The sequence below is a fragment of the Chamaea fasciata genome, unplaced genomic scaffold, assembly GCF_029207755.1.
Source record: "Chamaea fasciata isolate MVZ Bird 193981 ecotype frontalis unplaced genomic scaffold, bChaFas1.0.hap1 SCAF_18, whole genome shotgun sequence".
NCBI classification, from domain to species: domain Eukaryota; kingdom Metazoa; phylum Chordata; class Aves; order Passeriformes; family Sylviidae; genus Chamaea; species Chamaea fasciata.
Window position 1 is genome coordinate 11,561,535 of NW_027094103.1, and position 17,673 is coordinate 11,579,207.

A 17,673-nucleotide genomic window follows, 5' to 3' on the forward strand; every position below is an offset into this window, starting at 1 on the left:
GGGGAAGGATGTTTTTCAGCTGTATCACCGAGCTGGCTGTTTATGTCACTGTGGGAATGCCCAAGAGACAAGCAGCAGCCTGTGGCTACAGATAAGCCTTGGGTGGGAAGCCACCCCTGTGGTGATAGTGCCACCACAAGTGCCACCACCCCGTGTCCTGAGCACACTCAGGTAGGCCTTGCGACAGGAGGGGGAGCACAGATAACAAACAGGAGTCATGCACTGTTGCTCAGTATAAGTGTTCTGCTTATCCTGGAGCCCCCAAGTCCTCTGTGGCAATTTCCTGACTCCCATGATGGCATCCACTTGGCATCCATCCAGATCCCTGATCCCTGTGTGCTCTTGCCTCATTGCCATGTTACTCTTTGCCATTGTACTTTCCTGTTTTCCAAGTGTATGTACTAGTCCTGCTGGCAGCTTCTGACCAGGGAATCGATGCTGAAGGCAGTTCTAGCTCTCCTGGTGATACTCATGCCTCTGTCATTTTTGCTTGGTATATAACGCTGCCCTCATTATGGAATGGGGATTTTACACAAGGTCTTTGACCCTTTAGTGCAACGCTTGAGTATTACCTGCTCTCCAGGCAATCTTGGAAGATGGAACCAATAGACTTAAATTTCAACCAGGGAGATCCAAACTCAACATTGCGTAAAGCAGCCTAATAATTCCGAAGAGCAGAGCTTTACAGTCCAGCCATGATTAGGGGGTCCCCCGAATCCCCGCGGCTCGCCCTGCGGAGAGAGGTGCAGGAGGACGGCGGCGGGAGGTGCCGGTGCACCGGCAGGGCGGACAGGGCGGGGGCACCACCGGGTCCCGCCGAGCTCCGCGGGGTCGGCCCGGCCCGGGGCTCCCGCACGGCCCGGGGGGGCCCGCTCCCGCTGCTCCCGCTGCTCCCGCTGCTCCCGCCCACGTGGCGCGGCCCGGCCGAGGGCGGGGCGTTCCCTGCCGGGCCGCCAATCAGAGCGCTGCTTCCCCTCGGCACGGGCCAATCAGCGCCCAGCGAACGCACATTTAAACCCCGTTCCCGGGAACCGCAGCCCCCGCGGAGTGACAGGGAGAGGACGGGTCATGGCGCCTCGCGCCAATCAGCGGCCTGCGGGCGATGATTGGCAGGAGGTTAAACCAATGGGGTCGCCGAGAGTAACGCGGCGTCGCCCTGCGGAGCGGTTGGCGGCGGCGGGGACTCCGCGGGGACAGTCGGGGCCGCCCGGCGCGGGGGCTCCGAGGCGCGGGGCCGCCGCCGCCGCCGCCATGGCCGGAGGTGCGCGGGGCGGAGCGGGCACGAGCGGAGCGGGGCCGGGGCGCGGCGGGGCCGGCGGGGCTGGGCCCTCTCGGCGCGGGGCATCTCCGCGCCGCGGAAGCTCCTCCTGGGAGGTGCGGGGAGCCGGGGCCGGCGGGACTCCTCCCCCGCGCGGTGTGCGCAGCTCGCCGGGAAGGGGCTGGGCCGCCGCGGCTCGCCCTGCCGCATCCAGCCCTTTAAACATGGCGCAGGCCGCGGCGGCCGGGCGATGACCGCGGGCGGCAGCGCCGGACATGGCTCAGGCGCCGATCTTACCCCGTTGCTCCTAGGGAAGAACATGCCCAAGACCAGGGCAGGCGGCGTGGAGAAGGCAAGCCCCGAGAGCGCTGAGAGGAAGGGCTCCGGCCGCCCCCGGGCCGGCGGGGTAAGCAGTGCCCGGGCCGGGGCGGGCGGAGCGGGGCGGGCGGCTCCCGGGGGTCTGCCGTGCCCTCCGGTTCTCCCCGGTGCGGGCTGCCCCGGGGAGCCGCGGGGCCCGGGCCGCCCGGGGCCCTCAAATCATTCAGAAATCCCTTAACTTTAAGGACAGTCGGACTCTTCCCGTGTTTTTCCGTACCCTACCGCAGACAGCCCCTAAGCTCGGCATTCCCTCCGTGCCATCTTCCCCGTCCTGTAGTTCTGTCACAGGCAGCTGGCCGGAGGCTGCTTGTCTCTTTGCATTTAACTCCCAATGGAAATAATTGCGGCTAGTGCATCAAATCCCGGAGCCCCTCAGCAGCCTTTCGTGTGTTTTGCTGTGCTGAGAAAATCTCTGCTCTCCGGGGTCTCAAGCCTGGCACAGACAAAGACGTGGCAGCGGCGTCTGGGTTGCGCCAAGAGCGCAGCAGGCAGGGAGCTGGGAATGAAGGGAGGAAGCTGTGCTGGAAAAATAGTTGTTCGTTTCCTGTTCACGGTGTAGTCAAAGCCTGAAGGCTCAGCTGGCAGGTGGACTGCTTTGGGCTTTCTCCCAAAATGCCCGTTTTTAAACTTCTTACAAAATCTTGAGGACTTTGAAGCGCTTGGTTCATTGCTTGCAATTGTTAAAGCGGAGTGTTTTCATGGTTTTTCATGCTTTGAAGCCTGGGGTTTTTAATAAGCAAGTTTTGTCTTTCATAGGCCTTTCAGAAATATTGGAGGTCAGGGAGTGTCCGTCTGATTTGCCTTTTCTCAGGCTGATCCATCGTAATCTCAGTCCTTAGTAAAGTTTATTTGTGGACTAAGATTTGAGCCTTTAACTGGTCTGATTTTGTGTGAATTATGTACATAGGAAGCTTGTTATTCATGACTACGCTAATTATTAAAATCATCCTATCTGCTCCATTGTGTACTTTGTTTACTTTTTCAGTGTCTGTGACTGAAATACTAAGGTATTTGTTTAGTCAGCTATATTTGAGCTTTTTTTAACTACTGGCACCCTTTGTTCCTTGCTTTTCTAAAAAAATGCATGCATATTTTTGCTGTTTGAACTGGCTTGCCACGTCTGAAAATGGCTTTTGGTCGAGTCGAACGATAGCCAAGAAAAACTCATTCTGCCCAAGCTGCATCTGTTTGTCCAGACACTGAGACTGGAATCCGTGTGCCTGCCATACCCTGCACCGGCAAACACAGCCGGGTGGCAGGAGGCTGTAAAAGCAAAGGTGACAGGACTCCACTGATCTTTGCTAAATTTGACACTGCTCACTGTTGGCATCTCAGAGCCTGTGCCAGTGAACAAACCCCAGTCTCTCCTGTCTGGCCACGCCAGAGGGTTTTGCCATTTTCCCGACTGGGCTTTATGTGGATTCTTTATGGTCTTTTTTGCCATAAGCAACTTTTACACTTTATTTCTGTATCATGTAATGGATAAAAAGGTAGGACTGTTTATCCCCCATGCTTTGCTGAGAGGTGTCACTCAAGGTAGGCTGTAAAACTGAGTCCTCTGCTGCTCAGCTGAGCATATAGTTTGCTGCAGCAACATTTGACACCTCCTGAGAGTAGCTGGGTAGCTCATACCTCTCTGGCTGTGAGAGCTCCGTGCTGGGCCTGGGCAATTTTTGCTGCCTTATTCATATTTTTTTTGGCTTGTGCTCTTTGAGGCTGCCTTCCTCCCCAGGAGCTCAGGCTTGTTTTTGTGTTTGTTTTTTTTTTTTTAACACCAAAGTTCATACCGTGTAGCGCAAGGGTGGAGGCTGGAGTTAGCTCTGACTACCCCATCCTGCCACATTTTATGTGAAAGCTCTCTCAGACTGAGAGCTTGCATTAGTTAAGTTCTCAGAGTGCTCAGCACTGTTCTGTTTTCACTTAAAAATCACAATCTCAGTGAGAGGGTGATGCTTCAAACAGTGTAATTTGCATCAGCACAATCACCTGTCAGCCCTGTTGCTGCAGACTTTTGTGGGTGCCAACTTGAGGTTCCTGGAATCTCTGTGCTGAACTGATTTTTTTTTTTTTTTTTTTTGTGTGGGACTGTTTTAGGAGAATGTGTTTATTGGTCAATCCAAAATCTACAGCTACCTGAATCCCAACAAAGCTCCTGGTGCTCGCCCCCCGCTTCAAGAAGAAAACTCTGTCATGTATCACGAGGTGAAATGTCAGGGCAAAAAAACACTAAAGGAAACCTACAGGAAAGGAGCTGGTAAGATTGAGCTTTGGGTTGCTTGTCTTGGTGAATGTGCTCCCACTGCCCCCAGTTCTAACATTTCCATCAAGAAATAAAAGCAGTGAAGAGGAGCCCAAATTTACCAGGCTTCAGTGCAGTGACTAGAAATGGGAATGTTCCCTAAGCTGATGAAGGGGAAGACTCATCTGGCTTGTGTTTAAAGGTGCATTTAACAGCCTTGGTGATTTGTCAAAGCACTTTGATGCAAAGACTTTTAGCAAGCAGATATTTTAAGTCCCATTTGATGCAGGGAGTGTCAGACTTTCTGGAGACTTGGGGCCTTTAGTTCCTAATTTGGCTCCCCAGTTTTGACGAGGAAGTGAAGGTGGCTTTAGCTTGTCCCACTGCTGAGGCCTTGAAGCTGTTCTTCTTTCCTCCAGTGAGACTGAAACATCTGTCTCAGCAGATGGGACTGCTAAACCTGATGATTTACTCTACAGAAAAACGTTATTGAGCTTTAAACCACACTCACCTACCTCTGAGCCGGTTGTCTGAGGAGGAGGATGTGGTTGTATTGGGGTAGGATGCAAAAAAAAACCAAGTAAATGTTGGTTGTGGGGAGTGAAGATTTCTTGTCGGCCCTTAAGCTCCCATGGATTTAGCCTGAGTGGCATTGCCCACTTGATACCTACAAGATCTGCAGTGCAGGGTCACTGCTGTCCCTTTTCTCCCATTTGGCAGAACTATAAACACTGGAATTCACTTAAAGCACTCGGGTATAGGTGGCCCTAAGTTCAGAGCCTTACTCGATTTCCTTGTCACCAGGAAAAAAGAATGGTGGCAAAACAGTCGAAGGTGCTGTGAAACCAGAAGAGCAGAAGGATAAGGAAGGTGGGTGCAATCCCTCCTCTGATCAAAACCAAGGAACTGTGGAAACCCAGAAGACTCCCCTGCCTGCAGACTGTGCTGAGGAGGCCAATGCAAAGCCAGCTCAGAAGAAGATGGTTAAAGCAAAACGAGGACCAAGGAAAAAGTAAGTGACTCGTGGAATTGTGAAAGCACAGCTCCTTGTTTTCTCCAGAATATCACGCTTTAAAAGCCCTGAAACAGCATCCAAATACCTACTTTGCAGAGGACACGTTTGTCTTGAAAGCACGGTTAATGTGTTCCATTGTTCTATCACAAGTGAAATATTCGCTGGTCACCTATGAAAAAAAAAAAAGAAATTAACGAGCCATTAAGACCTACTTTGCTGTGGACAAACGGGAATGTGTCTTGTCAGAAACAGAACAGTTGGAGGTTCCTGGCTGAGCTGATACCCTTTCTCATGCTATCAGAGACATGTGAACTAACATTAATGAATCCCTTGCCAAGCAGTTTTCGTGACCTAAATTTTCGAGTGCCTTCTGGCAGGGCACGCTGGGGGCCCCAGACTTGCAATGTGACCTTCAGTTGATCTCCAACGACATCTCACTTTTATTGTTCAAGAATTAGTACTGGAGTAATGGAAATAGCCTGGGGAAGAAAAGGGGATGTAGCTGTGGCTTGATGCTAAGAGTACTGATAAAAACCACTGTTTCATATTGATCACCTTTCAACTTCCCAAGGTCAAATAAAAATTTCTTGCACGTACCTTTGCTCTAGAGGTGTAGCTTAACAAAGAGTCTGAAATGTGTGTGTGTGTTCTCTTTTTCTTACTCCTTAGAACACAAGGAAGAACACCCAACCGAAAAGTGACAGATTATTACCCAGTTAGAAGAAGTTCCAGGAAGAGCAAATCTGAATTGGAGGTAGTGCTTCTTGTTAAAATGACATTACTTAAAACGTGTCTGATCAGCTGAAAATTTGGGGAAGTTTGTAACTAGCTGTAAATGGTGTCCATTCCAAATGCAGATAACGTTTTTCACTTCAAGTATTGTTAAGAACATGCTTAAAATTTGGAAGTGCTGGTCCAGTTTAGAACAGGATCTAGCTGCTTATGTACTTTGGGGGGGCAGGAATCTGTCTTTCTGCCTTTGAGTTTGCTGGAAATAGGAGATGGTCTGGAACAATGGGTGTCATTGGTGGGTAATTTCCTTCCAGCTCTAGAATAAGCTACAAAAGCTATCAACAATGTTGTGGTTTTGTTTATTCTTGTTTATTCTGCAGACTGAGGAAAGGAGGAAAATAGATGAGCTGATTACAAGTGGGAAAGAAGAAGGAATGAAGGTAACTGCAGTGCCAACCTTAGTAGTCCTGTAGTGTTTATTATACAGTATCTTGATGTTAATCTATTTAAACGGAGATTAGCAGAACTCGGTCTCAGGACCCTGTGATTCTCTGATTAAAGTGCAGGCAAACTGGAACACACAGTCCTTCCTTTTGAGTGAGCAGTGTTGGTCTCTGAAGGAGATGTATGTGCAGCCTCTGTTTTAAATACCGAGGAGGCTTTAAGGTCTTTACAGAACTGCACTCCTAAGTTCTTTGACTGGAAAACTTTGTGTCCAGCTCCCCAGGAACTCAGAGTGTGTGCCAGACTCATCCTGCATTTCTTCCACAGTGCCATGCATTGTGCTTCTACAGCTTTGTCTGCACTACGCACAAATTCCCTTTTGCAGCATTTTTTTAATGACAAACCATTTCCTAGTAATCAGCAAATCTGCCACGATGTAAATCAGCTGGGAAATGAGAAAATATTTTCTCTTCGACTCAACAGATTGATTACATCGATGGCAAAGGGAGGGGAGTAATTGCTACTAAACATTTTAATCGAGGAGAATTTGTGGTGGAGTATCATGGGGATCTCATCGAGATCACTGATGCCAAGAAACGAGAGGCTGTGTATGCTCAAGACCCATCCACAGGCTGCTACATGTACTATTTCCAGTACCTCAGCAAAACCTACTGGTAAGCTCGAGTTTCCATTGGTAGAGGCTTTGAATGCTGCTAATTCCTTTCTTGTTTTCATGCAATTTTTTTTGTTTGTTTGTTTTAATGGGAACTGTGAATTATGAGATCTTTTGGAGCACTGATCCATAGTCTGAGAGCCTCCCATACATCTGGGCTATGAGGAATTGTAAGTGACTCAAAGCCCTGTTCTTTGAAATACAGCACAAACTACGTGGAGAGCTGCATCTGCTTGGATGAGGCTTGTAGTTCTGCGGTGGTCCTCTGCCTAAATTTATCCTCTTGTAAAAAAACCTCCTTTATCTGAGTTGTGAGGAGTTGGTTTGGAAAGCAGCTCAAACGCTCCAAAGGTTTCAGAAAAATCTCCCAGAGCTGTTTCAGTTTCCCTGCCTTGCCATATTATGGCTGTCTATTTAATCACGGTTGTTCTGTGATGTAACACGATAATCCGTTTCTCCTCAATTTTTCAAGATTCATGTGGGTTCCTCCTTCTTTGATTTGCACTTTGGGCTTTGTCCACAGCCGTGCCCCTGTCCCAGGAACGATCCCGTGTTCTGTTTTGCTCTTTCAGTGTCGACGCTACGAAGGAAACGAATCGTCTGGGAAGGCTCATTAATCACAGCAAGTGTGGCAACTGCCAGACCAAGCTCCATGACATCGATGGCGTGCCTCATCTCATCCTCATCGCCTCCAGGGACATTAAGGCAGGTGAAGAACTGTTGTACGACTATGGAGACAGAAGCAAAGCTTCCATTGAAGCTCACCCGTGGCTGAAACACTAATTCATCTTCCTTGTTTTGGGGTTTTTGGTTTTGGACTGAGTGTTCTACAAGGAGTCAGTGATTTTTTTTTTTTCTCCTGCCCCTCACTTCCCTCAGCTTTCTTAGTGGACTGCTTATGGTCTTCCGAGCTCCTTAAAAACCGCATTTTTTGCTTTGCAGTATTTAAATACCTATTAAAAGTTTTCCAGGCAGGCTTGAATAATTGATTTTAGATTGCCAAAACCTTTATATCATAAAAGGAAAAGCCCTCCTTAAAATTTGAATGCTTCTGCATAGTGACCAGTGCCACTTGAGCAGTGAAAGACTTGCACAGAAACTTAATCACTGGGGTTGTGCTTCTGCTTTTGCAAGGAAATCTCACGCTCCACTTTGGGGTGCTGAACTTGGCTTTGTGACAGAAGTACTGCTGTACTCTGACTTGGTCAGCCGGTGGCTTGCCTGCCTGTCAGGCTGCTTTCACAGCCCAGTGCTGACAGGCTTCTCTGAGATGGATGCTATTGTCATTCTCAAATAATTTGTGGTAGGAATCCAGTTTCTCCTGTGTCGTACGTTCTGTTGGCAGTGAACTTCAAATGCACTGGCACGGAGGGAAAAGGATGGTCAGACTGACTGCTTCCTTTGGAGAAATGACTCCCAGCCAAATGAGGGTGAATTTTGATAGGCTGGGTTGATACTGATTACAGGTGTGAAGATAGAACTTCACAGTGAGAATCAATGTTCGACATTTACTTATTTTCTAAACTTTGAGAAGGTACCTTTTTTATAGTTGATGGCTGATTCTTGGAGGAGGTGTCTCCCAGAGGATTTTAAAGAGGTAAAAGCTCTCTCCAAAAATTTTTATATTACCTTCCTATGCTAATTAGCCACATCAGAAGCTATTTATTTACTGTGAATGCTTGAAGTAGAGCATAGTGGTTCCAAAAAATAGGAGTCATCTTCATATGCAGCTTCAAACTGTAGTGATGGAGTTCATGCAGTGAAGAAAGGAGATTCCCTATTGCCTGGTCCTGTAGGTCTGTCCAGCACAGTCTGGTCCCACTGTCTCACATGGGAGTTGAGCTCTTGGCATCTCGTGGATGTTCGGAACGTTACTGTTGGAGAGCCAAATCTGGGATATAGGCAGGCAATACAATGCAGGTCCTTTATGTTAAAGATGAATTCTTACCAGTTGGAATTTTTGCCAAGGCAGGCTTGGCATGTGTGTAGATGAAAATGGCTGTGAGCCATCAGCCACGCTTGCTGCTGGAAGATGTCAGCAAGGGATCTGTGGCTCTGTTAATGTCTTCTATTCCTCGTGTCTTGAAGGCTGCTGCTGTTCCAGCTGAATGCCCTCTAGACAATCTTATGCTTGCCTATGTGATAGGTCAGACAGCAACAACATCCTGGTTGTGTGCTCCAGCAGCAAGAGAGGTGGCTTAGTGATGTATTTTTTAAATTAAAAACTTGAAGACAATGTCTCTGTAAAATAAAGAATATATTTATTATTGATGAAACGGCTGCTATACTACCTGTGTCTCCATTGCAGTTCATGAGCATTTTGAAAGAAAGCTGTGAAAATCATTAGCTGTTAAATGCTTTGTATTATTTACTGCTTCACACAAGGCAAACTCGTCAGAGCAAGCCTGGGAATTTTCCCATTTCTGAAGAATTAACTGGAGACCTGTTACATTACGTGTACTGAGTTTCAGGTAAGCCTCGTTGGCCAGCTTGTCTGAGTTGGCACTGATTTTTCTCTGGTCTCAGTAACAGAGACCTCAGCAATGTGTACAGTGTCCTGTTAAACTAGAGCACTTCCCTTAAGTCAAAATTGGAATAAAATTTTTTTTTTGTTTATTTTATTTAAACATTTACTTGTTCTCTATCAGGTTGAATAGCTTAAAACCTCTGTACTTCAGCATCACTTTTGTAAACAAGAAAGGGGAAAGAGCTCCCCGTTTTACATGAAAACGTCTTCTCTGAAATCTTAACTGGTAATTGAGTAGCACTGCGTTGGAGGATGGAAATAAAGCTCGTGTTGCACTGCATACGTATCCTTTACTTTTCTAGGAACACATGTGGAGATCTATGGATCTATCTCCATGTACTTCTCCCAGGATGTGTCATTTGGATGTTTATCTCTGTGCCTCTCAGGAAGGCTTCATCTCCTAACAAGGTGTCACGGGGAAAGACACCCTTGGGTTGGGAGCTAAACTGCTTTTTTTAAAGGAGATTGGAAAATGCATCCCTGGCTAAACCACGGAAGAGGATGGAATTCAGATCACGTGTAAGCATCTCTCTTCAGCTCCGAGGTGCATTCTGGCTGTTGCTGATTGATTGTTCCTTTGGTCGATTTTCCTGTGCACAAAGCCTCTGCTCAGGCAGTGCAGTAACTGCCTTCCCTGCTGCCATGCTCTAGAAAATACACCACGAGGGCATGGCCAAGGCTCAGTGATATTTTGAGGATGGCAGAAGGACTCGAGTGGTTCTGTGCCCTGGCTAGCTCAGCTGGCTGAGGTCAGCCATCTGTGGTGTGCCCTTGCTGACACACAGTCATTCCTGACCTCTGGAGGGAGGCTGCAGCTCTGCCTTCTGCTGAGCCACATTCACGCTGTGCAGCTGAGCAGATGTGGGAAGTGTCCTATATTTTTCGTGCTGCCAGTGTAGGAGAGGGAATCAAAAGACTTCAGAGCCTGCTTTTATTTCTGAACAGAGAGTAAGATCACAGTTTGATACCTGTCACTGCTTCTTTTATGTCTGTTGAGACTTTTCTGCTCTGGATATTCTACCTTTCTAACTGGAGAACCTAATTGGTGTCTTTCAAGCTTCTTTTCCCACTCCTCTGTTTGCCCTATATGCTTCCACTGGTGCTAAATCTCATTACTGGGGCCAATACACAGCTTGTGGCAGGTGATTGAAAGAACAGAGCTTATGCAAAACACGACTGCCTACCGCAGGAGACCTTCATCTGTCAGAAATGAAATGTTTGGTGCACCTGTTCCAGTCTGAGCACTGCCTGCACCTCCGTCCTTCGTGTGGGCAGAGCCCAATTGCAGCAGCTTTTCTTCCTTTGCTGTGCTTTTCTCCAGTGCTCACCTCACCCCCAAACACCCACTTGTGGATGGCATGCCTCTCTTAACTTACACCCATCTTACAAAATCATTTGGGCTGAATGTTTTGATAGCTGGCCAGGGTAAGTGTGCTCTAGTACAGATCATCACAGGCTCTTTTAATGAGAATAAACCCCAACTTTGTACAAACGTTTTATTTTCTACATGCGGGTAATGTCTGACAGTAAGAAATACAAAAAGTATCTGTTTCAAACAGCTTCTGAAAAAAAGCAGAGTACAATCTATTCTGAAAGAATATTATACAACGTGAATTTAATGAGATTGCTCCTTCTCTACAGTAGGAGTGATGCTGCTGCTGCTTCCAATCATCGTCTTTCCCAACGCCTCCGAGGCTCATCAGTGCCATTCTCACCAGCTGCAGTTAAGTCCTTGAGGGTGCTCATTTTCCATGTTTAAAAGAAAACCTAAAAAAGAAAAAAAATCAATACCAGGAATGAAACAATAATGCACAACTGGAATCCAAGGAGCAGGCGGGGGGTTGGCCCTGTCCACGTGCTATTTTGGGGCACTTTAGGGACAGACCCTGAGCTCGTGGGGTTTGTGTTCAGTGTAAACAAAGCCTGGGGCCAGCCAGGGTGCTCTCACAGCACTGAGGGGCTGGCAGGGGAGGCAAGGATTAATCATTTTGCTCAGGAATGCTTGTTTTTCCTAGGAAAAAAGTGACTCCCTGCTTGCCTGGGTGGAGGTTGCTTTCCTGCGCTGTGCCTTTTCCCCAGGAAGTGATTGCTTTATCAGGTTTTTAACTTCACATGGAGAGCAGAGAACAATATTCAGCCAACTAGGCTGAAGTTTAGCATCCATCCCTGGGTTTACTGTGTAAGGAGTGGGCCATGTTCTCACAAATTCTGCCCCAAAATCTGCAGCACACCAACTTACAGTCGTTTGATGATTGTCTTCTCTTCACTGTCCTTGCTGGTGCCAGCACTGCTGCCAGTGGCTTCTTTTTCCTGCTCTTCAGTTTGGTCCCTTTTCTGTGAGAGGATCCCACTGGGAAAGGAAATGGGTTTGTTTTGTTTGTTTGGGGTTTGTGCAGAGTGTGACAGTGCATGAGTTAGACCTCTCACTGGGCAGCTAGGACGTGGGTGAATGAGTGTTCCCAGGACAGGGATGGCAGCCCAGCCTCTTCCTTGTAGTGAACTGAAAATAATGAATTATTATCCCTAAATACAGCAATGTAATGGTGCCAGGGTTATGCTTTAATGAGAACACTAGAAAGTGTAAACAAGCTGACTTCTCCACAGGGAAAAAAAAAAAAAAAGGCAAATCATAATGGGGGTGAAAGGGAAGTGATAATCACTCTTGGATTTGTGCAAAAATCCAAGGATCAGGGGAGGGTGTGGACACAAATGGTGAATTTCTGCAGGGGTGGATGTGTGGTACCTGCAGCTCAGCCAGCCAGGCTCTCAGCAGGCCTGGGCACAGATGGGAATTTCCCAGCTCCCCTGCAAGGCAGGTGCCTGTTCCTCTTTGCACCCTACAGAGGAGAGAAGAAAGGCTTTGCCTCAGCTCTAGATTTTGCCATCGCACTTCAGTGTTTCTACACTCCAGAAGTTGTAACCGCCTACTCCAGGCACCAGTTTCAGCTGGACCAAAGGGTGTTTTCCCCGCCTGGAACAGGGTTAGATTTTCCCAGGCTGCACACTCGGTGTTTTCACAGCGTGTCCCGGGCTGACCTCAGGCATTTGGAGAGCTCAGTGGATCAAAGCGTGTGGCTGCAGGGGAAGAGTAGCCAAGCAACGCTCAACTGGATTCGGAAATAAAAACACAGAGCGCTTAAAAACTGGTGTGACACCGGGCACAGGGCAATTCTGAGGCAGGCTCTCCTCTTGGAGAAATGAGACCATGAGCTGTTGGGTGACACTGCACAGCTCTAACGTCTGCATGGGAACTTCTACCCAGAAATCAGGATGAAAAATGCAGCCCCCAAACACCACCAGGCACTTCGAGCCAGTCTCCGAGCTGTTACCTTGTGTGACACAGAGCTCGTTTCCAATGTGTACCAGGCATTTTAGAACATATATTTATCCTCTTCTCCTGCACAATTACTCTTTACTACAATTACAATTAGGAGTTTATGGGACTGTGCAGAGGGAAAATGGGTTTTGGCTTAAGCTGTAACAGTGTATGAGGAGATAACCTCACAAATTACTCGACCTGAAAAGCAGCCCTGCCCTGCTCTTGGTGCACAGCACTGTGACTCAGATCACTCCAAACCTGAAACCCTTCCCACTGTTACATTTTCAACTTGGCCTGCACTAAACTGTGTAACAGCTGGGGAATCAAAGCAAGAGGCCATTCCACTTCTGCACAGCAAAGCATCCAGCTGAGCTGGGGAAGTGCTGTCAGGCACTTTGTAAACTCTTGGATTTAAGTGTAACTTCTTGGTTTAACCTGCCTGTTGCAGACAAGGCGAAGGGCAGGCTCGTGGTATGCAGGAGGGTGCTGCTGACATATCCCAACTGAGATCCAATGTGCTGAGACATTTTGTGCCTAGATTAAGAAGTAATTTATTGACCCAAAGAGTTTATAATCCAACCTGATGAGAGGGGACAGAGGTTGGGAAGGGGAGCCTTTGGGGTGAATGGATTTGCAGCACCAAGATGAGGATCCTTCCCACATCTCACCCTCTGACCCACACTGACTCTCCCTTCGAGACCAAACCCTTCTCTGACATCACTTGCTTTGCACAGTTCAAGGGCTTTACACAACCCTCTGCTGGCAGTCTTAAAAACCCCACAGCTCATCATGAATGATGAAAGAGCTCAACATTCTGTTTCTAGATCAGTGCCATACCCCCGTGGGAGTGAAGGACCAGAGATCAACCAGCGTCATGCTGCAGGAGGAAGGAAACTTTGACTAAAGCTGAGCTGGAAACCCCCCCGTGCTCTTTGGTATGTAGTGTGGCTGCAGACACAGTGTGTGTGTGTGTGTGTGTGTGTGTGCAACTGCTGGGACTGCACAGAGGAATTCTGTGCACCAGAACCCAGCCTGGATGTGGAGTGGGAGCAACTGGGTGTGGGCTGAGAGTGGGACAATTATGGCAACGGGCTGAGAACTGTGCAGAGGAAAAGGGAGTTTGGTTTTTCAATCACATTGCATAGAGACCTCATTGTTCCCCCATTTTTCCTTGCTCACTCGTCTGCTCTAGGGAGCACAGGGGTCGCTTACAAACCTGGACAGTGCCTACAACCTGACCTAGGGGCCCAAACCTGCAGGACTCTCACCTGGTAAGCTTCCCAGACATGAAGTACTTGTGATTAGTAGTTTTAATTCTCTGCTGACTTCACGCTTTACCTCTTATAGCACTGTAGCTCCTCTTGCACCACCAGAAGCTGAGCTTTCAGCTGGTTCCTCTCTTGCAATACATCCCGGAGCTCCTGTAACGTGAAGCGGGGCCGGTTGGGGTCTGTGAGGTCTATCACCATTTGATCTGGTCCAAGGCTGGGCTGTAAAATAAGCAGCAGTGGATCTTGTAACCTCTCAAAAACCTCAGCATTCAGTAAAATAGCTGGATTTTATAAATACGGAATTTTTAGAACTAGTATGAATGCATCACAATCCTGATTTTTTTTAAAGTTAATTACAGTTCTTCATATTTTTGTATTCCCTTAGTGACTGTTCCCAGGCCAAGTATAGGCCACAACTGTGACAGGCTCTGACCACAGTTAAAAACAAAGTCTCTGTCCCAAAGAGTTTGCAATTTAGTTGTCAAGAAGATGCTTTTATCAGATCGTTCTCAGATGATGAGAGAGGCTGAGCCATCTAATGCCACACCGAAATTCCGTGTCAAAGAAAGGCGAGAACTGAACTGGCCTTTTTAAATTTAAAACCTTTGTAGTAATCAAGACATCCATTTCCCTCACAAGGGGGTTACGAAGCCTCAGTGTTTGCATACAGTTGTCGCTATGGGGCCGGTGCTGTGCAAGAGCCGAACACGGTGGGTTTGTACTCTGAACTCTGTGCGAGCCTGCACAACTTCGCTGGGTCAGTGACTGCAGTGAAACTGGAGCGAGGAATCCACAGCACCGCCACCCACAACCACCCCGAAGGAGAGAGCTTCGAGGCTTTCACGGCCAAAGACGGGAAGTGACTTTGTGAGACTCGTCCTGCCGACACAAAGGAGACCGCAAGTATCGGCCGGCCCATCTGGTGTGGTGCTGGCTGCGCTGCGCGACCCGCGCGTGGTGTGCCCGGGCTGGGGAAGGGGCCCGTGTCCCGTGTGTCCCGGCCGTGTCCCGTGTGTCCCGTGTCCCCTGTGTGTCCCGTGTGTCCCGTGTCCCCTGTGTGTCCCGTGTGTCCCGTGTGTCCCGCACCCACCTGCGGGGCGCTCCCGGGGCTCGCCGCCCGCAGCTGCTCCAGCTCCCGCCGGAGGCTGTCCCGCTCCCGCCGCAGCTGCTCCTCGGCCACGCTGCTCTCGCTGACCAGCGCCTCCAGCATCTCCAGCACCCTGACGATCCTGAACTGCAGGCGGGCGCGGGCGGCGGGCAGCTGCGGCCCGGCGCGGAGCTGCAGCAGGTCCCGGCCCACCACGGAGGAGATGTCGTAGACATCCGCGGCCGTCAGCTGGAACGGGCTCTTCTCCAGGGCGCTCTCCGGGCCTCCATCCTCCTCCTCCTCCTCCTCCTCCAGCTCCTCCTCCCCGTCCCGGCCCCGCTCCATGCCCGGCGCAGCCCGGCGCTCCCTCCCCGCCGGGCCGGGCGGCGCTGCCGGCGCTGCGGCGGGCGGAGCGGCTCCTCCCGCCCCCGGCGCTCCCATGGCGGCGGCCGCGGCGCCGCGCCGCTTCCCGCCCTGCCCCTTCCCCTGAGGAGGCACCGCCCGCTCTCCGCTGCCGGTAAGGGACCCCGGGGAGCGGCGCCGCGGCGGGTGAACCCATCGGCCTTTCCGCAGCGCCACATCCGCCTGGGGGAGCGGAGCGGAGCGGGGCGGGGGGACGGGAGCGGGGCTGAAGTGGACCCCGGCGGACCGGCCGCCGGGCGGGGAGGGCCCAGGCGGCGGCGGGAGCGGGGCTGAGGCGCCTCCTCGGGCCGGGCCGGGCCGGGTGAGGACGCGGCTCCCCGGCACGGCTCTGTCCCGCCGCGCGGGCTCGAACACCGGCGACGCGGCTGGTTTATTTCCCTGTGGGACGCTCTGGGGGGGTTGTTGGATGAACACGGAGCGCAGCGGTGCCGGATGCGCTTCTTGCACGGCGTTCTGTTCCCGACGCTGCCGTGAGCCTGTGCCGTGTGTGCTCTCCCCACCAGACCATGGCTGACTGGGCCCCCATAGCGAAGGAGTACGACCCCCTCAAGGCTGGCAGCATCGACGGCACGGACGAGGAGCCCCACGACCGGGCCATATGGCGGGCGATGCTGGCACGGTACGTACCCAACAAGGGCGTCACGGGAGATCCTCACCTCACCCTCTTCGTGGCCAGGCTCAATCTTCAGACCACGGAGGAGAAGTTAAAGGAGGTTTTTTCCCGCTATGGAGACATCAGGAAGATCCGTCTGGTTCGAGACCTGGTCACGGGATTTTCCAAGGGTTACGCGTTTATCGAGTACAAAGAGGAGCGCGCTCTCCTGAAGGCCCACAGAGATGCCAACAGGCTGGTCATCGACCAGCATGAGATCTTTGTAGACTTTGAACTGGAAAGAACTCTCAAAGGATGGATTCCCCGGAGGCTTGGAGGTGGGTTTGGAGGCAAAAAAGAATCCGGGCAGCTGCGGTTCGGAGGACGGGACAGGCCTTTCCGAAAGCCCATCAATTTGCCAAACATGAAAAATGATTTCTATGGAGAAGGATCATCAGAGAAAAGAAACTGGTCTCGCGAGGGAACGAGGGACTGGAGAACGAGGGACCGGGACCACGAGAGGAGCAGGGACAAACGCTGGCCAGAAAGGGAGAGGTCGTGGGCTTGGGGTGACAGTGAGAGAGAGAGGGACTCCAAAGAGGAGAGGAGCAGGGGGAGGGAAAGGAAGGACAGAGACAGAGACAGGAAGGACAGGGATAGAGACCGCAGCAGGGACAGAGATACCAGGAAGCAGAGAGATGATGACAAGCACCGATAGGTGACCGGGCCTTGTCCTTGGGGTGTGTGACCCACCCTAACGGCAGCTCGGGGCTGTGACAGCGTTCCCAGAACAAGCCGTGGTGTTGCCACCTTGTGCCTGACTCTGCTGCCAGCAGCTCTCCGCAGTTTGCTTCCTAATGCAGTTCAGACGTGTGCTGAATTGTTCTTTCGAGAAAATAAACTTTGGTATGAATGTTTTTGGACTGGTGAGTGCTGTAAGAAATGCACCGTGTGTACAGGCTGAGCACTGAGCTGGGCACACACCTTGTCTGCCTGCCTGGGCCAGGGGTTATCTGTGGGCCAGATGTCCACATGTTTGTTAGGAAACAGTCCCGTGCTGGAGTCACAGGAATGGAATAGCAACAAACTGAAACTTCCGTGCCCCAAAACAGAAACTGATGGGAAGTGGCTTCATTCTTGTGAGGTCGTTATTGATACTGTGTCCTTAACTAGTTCTGCCAGGTGAGAGAGAAACGTGGAACCAATGCACTGTCTGTGACGTGGGAGGATGAAACTCCTTTGTCCAGAGGAATGTGCACCACGGGGCAGTCAGCAGGTCAGAAAATGCCTCATGTTCCTGATGAATCCATGGACAGGCACTGAAGGAGGGTGTCGTGGGTAAATGAGGTTGCAACTGCACCCACTCTGTCCTCACCCTTCTACACGGGGTTTAAATCCACCCTGGAAACTGGATTTGCTGCTGGCTGTAGCTGAATTGGGGAAAACAGGGCAAAACATCTTTTTCAGGGGTAGGATGTGTAAATACAGACACACCTCTTCCATTAAGGAGCTTACAGTGCTTGCTAGAAAGGGCTCTTTGTCATGATAAACCATTCCTAAATATATAACGTGTTTAAATTGTATTTTGTCAGTCTTGGAATGGCTCTGTCCTAAACCTTGTCTGGTCTGAGGCTGTATTTCCATGAAGAGTTGCACACAGACAGTTCCACAGGCTGCATCCCCAAGAATGGATGGTATTACTTTCCACAAAGAAA

The 17,673-nt window shown here is 50.2% G+C and overlaps 3 protein-coding genes across 4 annotated transcripts; 2 read left to right on the plus strand and 1 right to left on the minus strand.

The window, feature by feature from the left end:
- The first annotated feature begins 1,026 nt into the window (after positions 1–1,026).
- Positions 1,027–9,546, plus strand: KMT5A (lysine methyltransferase 5A). The gene is made up of 8 exons (XM_066199417.1): positions 1,027–1,261; positions 1,570–1,664; positions 3,731–3,890; positions 4,680–4,887; positions 5,560–5,644; positions 6,003–6,062; positions 6,550–6,740; positions 7,312–9,546. Exons 1-8 carry the CDS (start codon positions 1,069–1,071, stop codon positions 7,520–7,522), a joined length of 1,203 nt encoding a protein of 400 aa, XP_066055514.1. The 5' UTR covers positions 1,027–1,068; the 3' UTR covers positions 7,523–9,546.
- Positions 9,547–10,725: 1,179 nt separating this feature from the next.
- On the minus strand, positions 10,726–15,375 carry RILPL2 (Rab interacting lysosomal protein like 2). Of its 2 annotated transcripts, none has more exons than XM_066199419.1 (4): positions 14,947–15,346; positions 13,924–14,075; positions 11,506–11,616; positions 10,726–11,033 (listed from the first exon to the last, which is right to left on the minus strand). In XM_066199419.1, the coding sequence occupies exons 1-4, from the start codon at positions 15,286–15,288 to the stop codon at positions 11,009–11,011; spliced, it is 630 nt and encodes a 209-aa protein (XP_066055516.1). In that variant the 5' UTR covers positions 15,289–15,346; the 3' UTR covers positions 10,726–11,008. The 2 variants fall into 2 exon arrangements, with proteins under 2 accessions (XP_066055516.1, XP_066055517.1); XM_066199420.1 differs by lacking the exon at positions 10,726–11,033 and adding an exon at positions 12,010–12,103 and having other exon boundaries at positions 11,510–11,616; positions 14,947–15,375.
- SNRNP35 (small nuclear ribonucleoprotein U11/U12 subunit 35) lies at positions 15,362–17,671 on the plus strand. The gene is made up of 2 exons (XM_066199418.1): positions 15,362–15,460; positions 15,870–17,671. Exon 2 carries the CDS (start codon positions 15,873–15,875, stop codon positions 16,674–16,676), a length of 804 nt encoding a protein of 267 aa, XP_066055515.1. The 5' UTR covers positions 15,362–15,460; positions 15,870–15,872; the 3' UTR covers positions 16,677–17,671.
- Positions 17,672–17,673: the final 2 nt, after the last annotated feature.

Excerpts from the sequence above, each read along its gene's own strand:
- KMT5A (XM_066199417.1), top strand. The coding sequence starts at position 1,069 with ATGGCGCCTCGCGCCAATCAGCGGCCTGCGGGCGATGATTGGCAGGAG. Across the intron at positions 1,665-3,730 it reads GCCGCCCCCGGGCCGGCGGG|GAGAATGTGTTTATTGGTCA; the intron begins GTAAGCAGTGCC and ends GGACTGTTTTAG. Across the intron at positions 6,741-7,311 it reads TACCTCAGCAAAACCTACTG|TGTCGACGCTACGAAGGAAA; the intron begins GTAAGCTCGAGT and ends TTGCTCTTTCAG.
- RILPL2 (XM_066199419.1), bottom strand. The coding sequence starts at position 15,288 with ATGGAGCGGGGCCGGGACGGGGAGGAGGAGCTGGAGGAGGAGGAGGAG. Across the intron at positions 14,076-14,946 it reads GCCCCGGGAGCGCCCCGCAG|CCCAGCCTTGGACCAGATCA; the intron begins GTGGGTGCGGGA and ends CTTATTTTACAG. Across the intron at positions 11,034-11,505 it reads AAGACAATCATCAAACGACT|GTTTTCTTTTAAACATGGAA; the intron begins GTAAGTTGGTGT and ends TTTCTTTTTTAG.
- SNRNP35 (XM_066199418.1), top strand. The coding sequence starts at position 15,873 with ATGGCTGACTGGGCCCCCATAGCGAAGGAGTACGACCCCCTCAAGGCT.